The 12,039-nt window shown below is 43.7% G+C and overlaps 1 protein-coding gene across 9 annotated transcripts in view; it reads left to right on the top strand.

Annotated features, from left to right (window-relative positions):
• The window catches only part of NCAM1 (neural cell adhesion molecule 1), a 255,069-nt gene that overhangs the window by 229,050 nt on the left and 13,980 nt on the right, over window positions 1-12,039 (top strand). For 3 of the 9 annotated variants that reach the window (XM_039496751.1, XM_039496748.1, XM_039496750.1), the window contains one exon: window positions 1,713-1,890. In XM_039496751.1, the coding sequence (XP_039352685.1) occupies window positions 1,713-1,890 (178 nt within the window). Of the gene's footprint in view, window positions 1-1,709; window positions 1,891-5,114; window positions 5,459-12,039 lie in introns of those variants that run through there. The other 6 variants (XM_039496749.1, XM_039496747.1, XM_039496746.1 and 3 more) reach the window with 4 other exon arrangements.

Raw genomic sequence — 12,039 nt, 5'->3', positions numbered from 1 at the left:
TAGCTTCATAGAATCCAGAAGACAGAGACGAAGAAGACCTGTTCGATCCTCCAAGCCACCTTTCAGAGGCCATTGCCGAGGGGAGGGGCTTGCACGGAGTGAGCATTCTCAGTTGCTGGTGGACTTTTGTTTTTTGTTTGTTTGTTTAAATTTATTATTCTAAAACCAACCCCAGCACTACGCACAAACAAATGTTCCACCATGAGGAATCCCCACCCGCTGCATTCTCCCTGCTGCTGTACCTCACGTTTTTCCACCAAACCATGTTTTACCATGCTGCACTGCCCTGGGGACCCTCATTGGCTAATGAGAAGGCTTGTTTGCAACGTAGTGGAGGAATTTTCCATTGCCAGGCTTAGATGCCACCGTGATCAGTATGCAGAAGGTAATTCCAAAGTACATAAAAGCACTAGATCTCAGTCAATAGGCTTCATAGGGTTTTTCGGATGCACCCAGCACTGTGACTGTTCCTAATTGAGTTGTTTTTCTCTTTCATGAAAGGTTTACAAAAAACATGCATAGAATATTTTGCAGTAATAATAAACAAAAGGGCTCTCCTGTATTGTGTCTCCACGCGTATACTGTCCTGCATCTAAGACAACTCCCTAATTTGTTGATGCTGAAATTAATTAAAATGTGTGACCCACCTATAAACCGACAAGCTGCTCGTACTCAGAGGAAGAAATGATATTTTATATGGAAAGTCTGTGTGCTGTAACTTCTTGTCCTGGTTAAATCCATCACATTAGCAACCTCCAGTTCCAGAGATGTAAATAATATTTTTTTTGTTAGTCGTGTCCTTTATATGGATCACTTATTTCATAGGGTGCATTTTCGTCTGTGAGGAGAGACCAAGCAGCTTTGAGGGTCTCCACCGCCATTTCCCCGCTCTGACTGGCTCAGTAAGAGCAGTAAAAAGCAGAAAAGCAAAGGAGCTGCCCAGTGACAGTAGCAAGTAGCAGGACTCACTGCTAGGTTTTAAATTGCAGTTTTGCTGTGCAAGAGCTGAGATAATGGCAGCCCTCATCCGCCATCGAGGTGCCATAGAATAGCAAGCTCAGGGGAGACTGAGTACTCGGAATATCTTGGTAACAAATTTGCAAAGCTGCCTAAAGGATTTGGACACCCAGTTTCCATTAAAATTGGAAATTAGGAATCCAGATCTCTTTAGGCAGCTTTGAAAATCTTCAAGAGACACTAGAGAGCAGACTAGACAAAACTGGTAAGCTAGGCCCGCCCCCGGTTTGGAAGCAAACCTTTGTCATCAAAATGATCTGAATTCTATGTACCAGCGCTGCAAAGAATCCTTTGAAAAGCCTTGGCATGTTTCACACTTCAGCAATGTGTGTGGAGGGTCTGGGGCTTGGTCTTTCTAAAACAGGCGTGTGATCTGGTGTCAGGCAGAGGGGAGAGGAACAAGCAGCAGGGTTTTCTTTAGACACGATAGCTCTGTACTGGGAAATAAGTAGGGAAGATGCTGCTTAGATTTCATAAATTCTCCATCAGCTATCCCTTCCTAGGGACAGATTCACCTGCTTCTGGCAGTAGGTTTCCCATTTGGCACCTGCTAAGTTGTCTGACAACCGAGTCCCGGTTTATTTTACATTGTGTGTGATGTTTATTAGTTGATCATCCTCCTATCTCAGAACTGACCATTAAGACCATGCACTGTGTTTTTTATCCCCCTCTCTCCTCTCACCATCCCCCAGAAGCAGTCCTCAGACTGGAAACCAGAGATCAGACTCCCTTCTGGCAGCGACCACGTCATGCTTAAGTCCCTCGAGTGGAATGCAGAGTATGAGGTCTACGTGATAGCTGAGAACCAGCAAGGGAAATCCAAGCCTGCACACTATGCTTTCAGGACTTCAGCTCAGCCTACTGTAATCCCAGGTATGACCGCCACAAGCTTTACCATTGTTTTCTGCTTTCAATTAATGCAACTATGCTGCATCCCTTAATGTGCCTGAATAAACCCTGACAACTTGCTTGCTTAAAGACATTATCATAATTGGTTACCCATTCAAAGCATATATATAGCACAGCAAAAACCTGGCAGGAATGCTCCATGAAAAACTGTTGTCTGACTAGTCACAGGAAATATTTGCCGTTGTATCACTATAAACTAACAAGACATGCAGATGAGAAAAGTGCTGGGTAGAAAATGCATTTCTGAAACCAGTAAATAGGGTCCCTGATTCAAGCCAAGGCCAAGGGAAATTCAGATACCTGGTATTGTGCTTTTCACAACATGGATTGCCCTTTCAAACCTGCTTTCTGCTTGCTTTTTGCTCATTTGCTGATACAGGACAGTTAGCAGCAGCGTAAAGAGCTGGCTGGTGTGGTTAAAATTGTTCTATGCTGCATGGCCCTTATTAAATGAAATGGAGACCAAATTAAAGCACTTTCTAAAGCAAATCTGTTGCTAAAATAATTACACTGGGTAGCCCATTGGGCAAAAGAAATTGAATAATGTCAGCAGTCCTTTTGGAAGCTGCTGTTGCAGACAGACAGACTGCGTCCTTCATGGATTTCTCTCCCCACGAAGCAAGGTGCAGTCGCAAATACTGCAATAGCCACACAGTCCCTAAAGTACAGAGATTTGCCGGCAGTTTGGTAGCCTGCAGGAGAGAGAAAAGGTTTGGGAGAATCTCCTTTCCAGACCTCTCTTGGCCCATGTAATTCAGCCACAGAAGTCCCTTTGGGGGTAAGACCCTTGGACTAGCTATGATTTTAAATTAACACTAGATGTACACGTCTGAAAGCTGGCAAGCTGGAGCAGTGGAGACAGCCTCATTGCTGAGTGAAGAGCATCCATGCTGCGATCGTTGCCTATGATCTGTATTACGGAAATTATTTCATTTTATTTTTTTTTCTTAAGAGCTTTATCTGTGAGTCTCTCACTTTTTTTCCTCAAAGCAATTAGCAAATTCTCCCCACATTGTCCTGTAGCTGAGACTTTAGGCCTTGGTCTATTCCTCCCTCTCCTTTCTGAGGGATGCAGCTGAGAGCTTGTGCAGTGTGCATGACAAAACTTTACTGGGTAAAGCCCACTGACGGCATTAAGGATACAAATGCGTGTGACCTGTTAACACTGGATGCTTGGGGCTTGAACGGGAGTGTGGGGGGAAAGAGAGAGTGGGATGAGCACTTAACAGGTCTGTAGTTTCAGATGGAAGGACATTTGGTAACTCATTAAACAACTCACCCTCAGTTTTGCATTTTCAGTAGCTCTAATACTTATTACCCTCATGCATTTGAAGGACAACTGAGACTGGTGGGAGGGAGGTGGAGAATTGCATAAGATCATTTCAGGGCTAGGCAACCAATGGCAGTAGGCTGAGATGAGCAGTAAATTAGTTCCTTTGTGCTCTTGGGGGTCACTGAAGAGGAAGCTTCTAAGTGCTGAACAGTGTTTCAGTTCCCTCAGCCTTCTTGAGGTTGGCTCCCTGCAAATTTCCTGTGCTGGCATTGTCTATAGCGTTCCACTGCAGTCCAATGGAATGCTGGAACGTACCTGGGAAAACATTCAGGTAACAGCTAAGTGGTTTTGGATAGCAGGAGCAGTGAGACAGGCCTTTTGAAAATGCGATCTTTGAAATGCCAGGCAGAGTGCAGAGAGAACATTATTTCTAGGCTTCTTAATAAAGCCATAGATAGATTAAAATAGCCCTATTCTGATCTCATGGTGTAACCACATTGACTTCAGTGGAACTACTCCTGAGTTGTTACTCCACTGCAAAGGAGAGGAGGAGCCAGGTTTGGAATCACCATGCCATTTTGAATGCTGCTGTTCAAAATACTAGCAAGCCACATGAGTGGGAACCATCTTGGAGGAGAGGTCCTCATTTTGGAGTGTAGTTTCCTTTAGTGTCGATCCAATCTACTCCAGCTCTGGAGCTCTCTGCCTTCTCAGAATGGAAGCCTGCTTCAGAGAGAAGGAGAGCACCATGCAATGAAATAATTCATGTTACCTGCAGTGGACAGAAGATTTTGTTGCTTTAGCTGTTTGATCTTGTTTAGGGCTGTGATTTACCTTTGGCCTGTGACGTATTAGCAGACTCAGAGCCTCTGTGGGCAGATTCCCCTAATAGGCGCTTGGGGAAGAACGTCAGGCCAAATCTCCAGCTCACGTAAATACATTGAAGTCAATGTGGTAATGGCAGTTCACGTCGGCCAAGGATCTGGTTCTACGCTGGGGTCATTTAGTTATTTCATAGCCGGTTATTTAGTATTTCCCTTTTGATTTCAGAATGAGCCACGACTTCTCCGCGGCAGGGGTTGGAGTCAGTGTTTCCAACCCAGCATTGCTCCTTCTTACATTAGGAATAAAATCTTCCATGTAGACAAAACATATATTTGTTATATATAATCCCTTGAGATGGTCCTGGGGCTAGTTTTATGGTGTCCTCAAGTTGACTGTACGGACAAAGGTGGTTATAAAAGCAGTATGCTTGAGGGTAGTCTACGACGACTCCAACCAGTGGAGCTTGATTTCTCTGAGGTATTCCTGCATCCATATAGCTTTTTTTCAAGGCTGTAATTAAGTGTCTCTATTACCCAAACCCTCAGTACAGTGAGCACTGGGTCAGGACTTGGACAGGCTGTTAGGTGCAGTGTCTGCTCCCAAAAGGTCTTTCCTTAGAAAAAGGCAGTGTTGTCCTTTCAAATACCAGCTAATCATTTTCTCATGTTTCACATTTGAGCCTCCTGTTCCATCATTTATTTTGATCCATTTGCTCGCTAACCCCTCACCCCCTGAATTTTAACTTGCTGGGCTGCTTCTGGCATTGCTGAGCTGCCGAGTTGGCCTTTTCGCTGGTGTTACTGCGCTAAAGCTCTTCTCTAACCTTTGGCCATTTTAATTTACTAAGTTAAATAAACCTTTAATTCTTATGTTTTCTATATTTGACCTATTTTTTTCTTTTTATCTATTTTCTCTCTCTTTCTTTTTCTTTCTTTCTTCTCTTCCCCTCCCCCTTGTTTCCTTTCCTGTGTCTGTTGTCATACATGTCACCTTGGACCTCACGGGAAACATCCACACTTGCCACATGCACCAAATTTGTTTTAAACAACCATTTTTCTCCCTCCTGGGAACCATTGTTTGGCACCTGCAGCGACCTTGGGAAGCCCATCAACGTCGTCCTCCTTTGTTTCATTGCTTCTTTCTGCAGTGACTCTGCTTTTGCTCTGTTAGAAACTTTGTACAACAACACAAATAAACAGCAACAAACAAATTTGCCTAAAAAGGCCTGGTTCCTACCCAGGTGTGAAAGCAGATAGTTTTTCGTTCAGAGGATCATGACAGTGCAAGGGGAAAAAAACACACGCAACAGATCATTTTATTGGAAAGATGGAGTATTTTGTAATGAGGATAAAAAAAAAGTTTAAACCAAGTGTTTTCTCTCTAACGTTTCTTTGTGTTGCTTTATAATGAATTTGCCCTTTTTTAATGGATGTAAAGAAAAAATCTTTTGTTGGCTTTTTTTATAGGAAGGTCTGATATTGAAAGCTTTTAAAAACCTGGTCCCTCTTGACATTTCCACACATCTGTTGCCGATCACCATTGTCTGTTCATACCTATGAAGGATATTACAAAGATGATAACCATAATAAAAAGGTTTCTAAAGCCCCATCCATATACCTAAACACAGGTTAAAAGAGAGAGAAACTTGGCAATTCTAGCCACTTGGGATGCCTGAATTGAGATCATTTTTTCCAAGGGCTTTTGCGCATGGATTAAACACATGGTCATCAGAACATCCCTCTGATGCAGTTGTCTGACCTAAAGTGTCTTGTTGAGATGTGTGTTGAGGACATTTCTTTTCTTTCACATGGTTGAATCCCTGGAGCCTCACTGGAGGCATCTCAAGACCATGACATATAGGAGTTTGGAGCATAACACAGCTTGTGAGTGTACAGATTTGCAGTGGATGCTTGTCTAACCTTCTTTTGGGCTATCCACAATTGTATTGTCAAATCAGTATAGAAATGGCTTTTCTTCCCTTTTAACTAAAAAGATTAGCTGGGAACAAATAATCTGACAGGCTAAATGGGTATTACTGAACCTTAATAATATTCATGGTTAACTGTGCATTTGACACTCCACCAGACAGGATTAATCTGTGGTGTAATTTGATGCAATATATACAGCTTCCTCTCTGAGTCCTGTGTATCACATTTCATTCTAGCAATTTCAATTGACATTCCTTTTCTTTAATGCGGTGTCCCTCATGAATTATTTTTATAATGGGGAAAGCCATTTGGCTATGCCGCTCCTTTAAGCCTTTCTGAGAACACCTCTCTCTCTCTCTCTCTCTCTGCAAGGACCTGGGGAAGAAAGGGATGAGACTGGAAGCATGATTTGGACATGGTTAGGTTATCAAAGCTCTTAAACAGGATTAATTTCCTTTCTAACAAAACCTTTCCTGTTGGGTACAAAACCAAACCAAACCCCCTATTAATCATGTCTAGCTATGAATGTATGCGCTTCATATAACATCTTGTCTCTGTTCGAAATTTAGTCAGACTTTGTTCACTGGAATCTGCACTGTTCGTTTCTGTTTAGAATTGTAAACAAAAACTTCATACAGATGTGTTTCTCACACACACACACACACAGTTCCCTTTACAAGGGGACACCTCACCATCAAAATGCCCCTTTAAATGCTTTGTGCTGTATAAACTATATTCCAACACCAAGTTCCATTAAAAGCCCTTGTGATCTTTCCTATGGCAGTGTTTATACACTTCTGCTTAGGCTGTGAGATCAGTATCTGGCTCAGAGGTGAATGTGGGCGCCTTTAAACTCAGAAGTCCACTTGATATGCATGCATACAAGGTGTGCAGGAGGGGTGTAGTTACATGTGCATTTAACTCCAACTTCAGATGGAGATTCATTGGGAAAACCAACAGTGTTCGATAGATGTAATGAAGGTTTCTGGGGAAGGCCTACCTGCTCAGGACATTACGATGGCCAAGCAAAATCTCATCAGGGACTGCCTCAAGGGTCACTCCCGTGAGGTGGCTTAAGAACAAATATCGGTGTGTCTTGCTTGTGCCTAGCGTTAGCAGTTACACAGTTATATGACCATATGCACAGTAGCCAGCACTGAAAATGCAGAACTTGCTGCTGTGGTTTCCTGGGAATCTTGCTGGGAATTTCTGTTATGTTGCACTAATGCAACAAAAGCTGTAGTTTTCAGTGAAGGTTGTTGTAATGTGAACGAAGGGCCCTGAGTTCCCATAGCCGCTTTCAGTTCCATACCACACTTTGTAGCTTGTGGGCATGTCACTTATGTTAGTGTGTTCACACCTGCAATATTTATACTACAATATCTCATCAGATCGGTTATTAACATGGCAATGTTTACATGTAGAAAATCAGTCAGGCCTTTATTATGTTTACACATTTCCATTATTAAAATAACAATAATGAGTCAAATGAACTGTCTGATGTAGTTGAGTTTATTCTGTAGATGAGTTTCCTTGCTCATTTCATGGGTTTCCCTTTAGTTGTCCAGAATACGCTAACTGACTGTGTAAAGCGGATACAGGAGTTAAAACCCCTTTTACAAAGAGAATTTCCCCTCTATAGCCAGAAAACTAATGAATGGCACTGCTGTCTTTGCTGCCAGTTTACAAGGATTATCACATTGTACTTGCCAATCCGTGGGGTTTGCCCCATGTAAGAGGCAGGATTTGATAGGATCCGAAGTATCACTGTTGCTTTGTTGGCCACAGTTTTCAGAACAGCCACCTCCCTTTTTGGTGCTTGCCACTGAAATCTGGGTGCAAAGCGGAGTGCTGGAGTGGCACAAACGCTCAGATTTTTAGGCAGGGATCCACCTTGCAAACCCAAGATTTGTGGGAGCAAATCGTACCTGCAAAAAGGAATACCAGACCTCAACCGTCAGACAGAGTCACCCCATGTCATTGGCTCCTCACAGAATGAACTGCAGGGCTTTGCAGGATCTCACATGGCCAATGGAATTCCAGCTGCTGCTGTGCTGCAGCTGGTTTTAAACCCTAAATGCTTGGTTTCAAAGTTGTCTGTCCAGGCATTTGGCTACGTTAAATTCAGCTGCGGTGCCGTGGCTGATGAGGCTCACGATGATTCAGCCATGTGCTCAACACCATCCAGCATTTCGCTGGGCTAAAGGACACTTCCAAAGCTTTCCAGGTTCCCCTGAGGGCTCCCAAGCTAGTGCAGTGAGATGCAGCAGCCCTAGAACCAAGGGCCGTGCGTACAGTGTGTGGGATGGGCAGTGCAGGTAAAAGGCAGCCTTGGTAAACTCCCACCCGCATTTACTCTGCATTTTCCTTCAAAGCAGGAATTTGTTCTCTTGCTTTCTCTCTGTATGTCCATTGTCCCCCGTCTTTCATTCAAATGGAAGTGCCCTCCAGAGATGGAACAGAGCCCGATGCTCCCCTTGTTTATATTGTATGCCAGAAGTAGCACCACTGAAGTCAATGGTGTAAACCTGGTGCGACGGGTTCCCCCTGGGGTGCCACCTGGAACTGGCACTGAGCCCCCCTGACCCACCAGGCTGGGCTCCCTTTTACACTGTGCTGCTGTGACAAGCTTCAAAGCCCTCCAGCCTGCACTTTCACCAGCCTACCTACAGGTAGGGACACAACCAGCTGCACTTCCATGCAGGCTCTTTGACCGGCCCCTGCATGGGAAGGCTACAGCTAAGGCACCTACCAGCTCCTCAGGCGCACACCCTCTCTGGAGCATAAACCCAGCATGATACCGTCTTGTGCTGCACAGGGAACTGTACAGTGTAAGCTCATGAAATTCACCCCCTCCCTCAGTGTGGAGAGGAATATGCAACTGCCTTTGCCCCTAAGTTGTGATTCCCACACACTGGTTTAGATAAAGCAAAAATAAGTTTAACAACTATAAAAGATAGATTTTAAGTGAGCATAAGGGATAGCAAACAGATCAAAGCAGATTACCTAGCAAATAAACAAATAGCACAAAGTAAGCTTATTATACTAAATAGATTGGATATGAGTAGCAGCTTCTCACCCTAACAGATGATACAAACAGGCTGCAGATTTTTAAGGGGCAAGCTTCACTTGCTTACAGCTTGGGATCCCCAGGGGTTCCATTCACAGGCTAGAAATCCCTTTAGCCTGGGGCCAGCACTTCCCCCAGTTGAGTCTTCCTTCCTCAGGTGTTTGCAGGCATCTTCTTGTATGAAGATGTCTCAGATGTCTTGTATGAAGAACCTCAGATGTCACTCCCCACCTTATGTAGCTTTTGCATATGGCAGGAACCCTTTGTTTCGAAGCTTGGTCCCCAGACTGGTCTGTGGAAAATTATTGACATTCCAAGATGGAGGCTAGAGATGTGGTCTGATCACGTCCTTGTAGAGTTATAGCAGCCATCACTCACTGGCTGTTTGGAGCGTTCCCGGGAAGGCTCCCCAGGTGGGAGATAAGCTTCTCCTAAGGCCTACTGTTTTCCTAATGGTCCATTCCCCAACCATTGTATAGAATGAAAGCCTCTTGTCTAGTGGGCGTTCCCCAGGTGTAACTACATTTGAAATGCAGAGACATAGTCAATATTCATAACTTCAGAGACAAGAATTATACATGCACACAAGTAGGATAATTATATTCAGTAAAAAATAACCTTTCCAGTGACATCTCACATGACTTATCTTGCATAAAATACATCATAACGATGTCATAATCATATCATATAATATCATTATGAAGAATATGGAGTGCAGTGTCACACCTGGCCTTTAGCACTCAATGGAAATACCCACTCCTTGTAACTTAAACCGCCGCAGACACTCTCTCATCACATGGGCAGCGGCCGATGGCCCTTATGTCTTTCTGCTACCAGCAAGTGAGACTAAAGTGAGCAAATCTCACTGTGTGTGTAAATAGATGGTCTTATCACATGGGATGGATGGTAGCTTGCATTTGCCATTATTGCTTTTCTCTGATGTAAGTTATGCAGCACACAGGAGACAATGAAATCCTTCTAATCGGGTGCTTTTAGGCTGAAGGATACTTTTCAGTATCTGCAAAGGAAAATTATCATCTGATAGCAAAGGTTATGCTCACCTGGCTTCCGCCATACTTTTCTCCATGACGCCAAACACACTGCAGAACCCTTGAAATGCATTGCTGTCTCCCTCTTCCAGCCTGTGAATCGTGCCTGTTTCTGTCCAGTCCTGTCCTTTCTCTATCCTGCCTACACCTATGCTTCCTATGCACCCTGTAGTTGGGCCTCCCGCTGAGAGGATCTGTCTGTGTGGTACAGCCCTCTTTGACAGATGGACGCATGTAAAATATGTGAGGAGCAACGCCTGTGGACTTTTTATTGTATGTTGTAAAGCGAGGGTGGCTAGAAAGGTCTTTCTTGACAGAAGCTTGTGTTCCATTGATGAATCATTTACGATTAATAAATGAAAGGGGTTTTTATTCCACTCATTTAGAACTAAAGACTCAATCAATTTTTTTTAATATTTGTGTTCGTTTGCTTGACCTGTAGAGAGGATTCCATGCTCAACCCCCTAATAGAAAAAAATGCATGGGAAAAATGGACAGTTTTATGCTATTGACTTGGGTCTATAGTTTGCACAATAACATGCTCTGCATATGGGAATTGGCCATATATGTTAGGCTGCTTTCTGTATTATTATTTATTGTCTGTATTACTTAGCACCTACGAGCCCCAGCCATGGACCAGGACCCCATTGTGCTAGGTGCTGTACAAACTCAGAATAAAAAAACAGTCCTTGCCCCAAATTTTCAGGAAAAGGCTTTGATCCAGCACTCATTGAAGTCAATGGCAAGATTCCTGTCAACTTCAATGGGCTTTAGTGGAGCTGGTTTCTGGCCTGATCCAATGTGCATGACAACAGCAATTTATATTTATGTATTCTTCTTCTGCTTTGTTTTTACTGCCTGGCACTAAACGACTCAGAGCAGCCCATTTACACTCCGGTGAAGTTTCTTAAAAAGAGGCCTTGTCTCCATTGGAAGAAATGGGGTTTTTCCTAACTGTCAGAGTGCTTGAATACAAATCCATATTGGATTCAGTGGGGTGCAGTAAAGGATAGAGCTTAAAGTTATGGGTCACTTTATTTTAACCAGAAACCAATTGTAGGAATAAAAAGTAAAACGTCTCCCTTGGTCCTTGCAAAAAACAGAAGAATTCCAGACATATTAAAAAATAGGAACAGCAACAATTTCTTTCAAGTTCATGGGACCACCAGAGACCGTAAAACTCTCCTCAAGTGTTACCTGCATCTCCACAGACTCTGAACCTTTACAATTGCAACATATGTGAAGAATTAGATTTACTGCACCACGGCTGGTCTGGGAGATCTTCGAGTCCCTGTAAGCTGGAGGAAAGGCCCAGTGCCACAGCCAAGCCCACTTCAGGTGTTTGCCTCCATATACAACTTATTGTTCCAAACAGAAATGTGTAACGCAGTAATGAAAGGATTCCCTGGCTTTCCCCTGACCTCTCTCTGCCCCACACCCCTGCCTGGCCATATGACAGCTCTTTAGCCCTTTCCTGACTGTCTCAGCCACCCTTCGCCCATCCCAATTAAGAGACCCCAGAGGAGGCTTTGGGGATCAAATTGGTAAAGGTAGTGTTTGGAAGTCCGTGAGCAGGTGCCTTCCAGGCTGTGTTCTCATCCTTCATTCTTTCCTGGTTTACTGCAGCATGACAGGTGATTAAAATGTATTAAATGAGAACCAGGAAATGCTTTAAAGTTCACATCGAGACATTTTTAATGAATATTCCAGTGTTCTTCATCTCGGCTAGTCAGCGTGAAGCAGGCAGCAGCCATGCCAGTGCACTTAGTGAGGCTCCATTGATAAGGTCCAGGATCTAAACAAGATTGTACAGGGGAGGCGTTATTCTGCAGCCACAGAGCAGCTGTGCTGTCTTTGGGGGTTGTAGTACTCTTAGGATTTGTATAGCATAGTGCATAGTTCTAAAACTGTGGGTCATGACCCCAAATGGGGTCGTGCCATCAGCAGAAGAGGTTGCAGCAATCCCTA

The sequence above is a fragment of the Mauremys reevesii genome, linkage group 12 (assembly GCF_016161935.1).
Source record: "Mauremys reevesii isolate NIE-2019 linkage group 12, ASM1616193v1, whole genome shotgun sequence".
Classification (NCBI taxonomy): Eukaryota; Metazoa; Chordata; order Testudines; family Geoemydidae; genus Mauremys; species Mauremys reevesii.
Note: the sequence above shows the minus strand (reverse complement) of the source record. Positions and strands in the feature narration are given on the sequence as shown.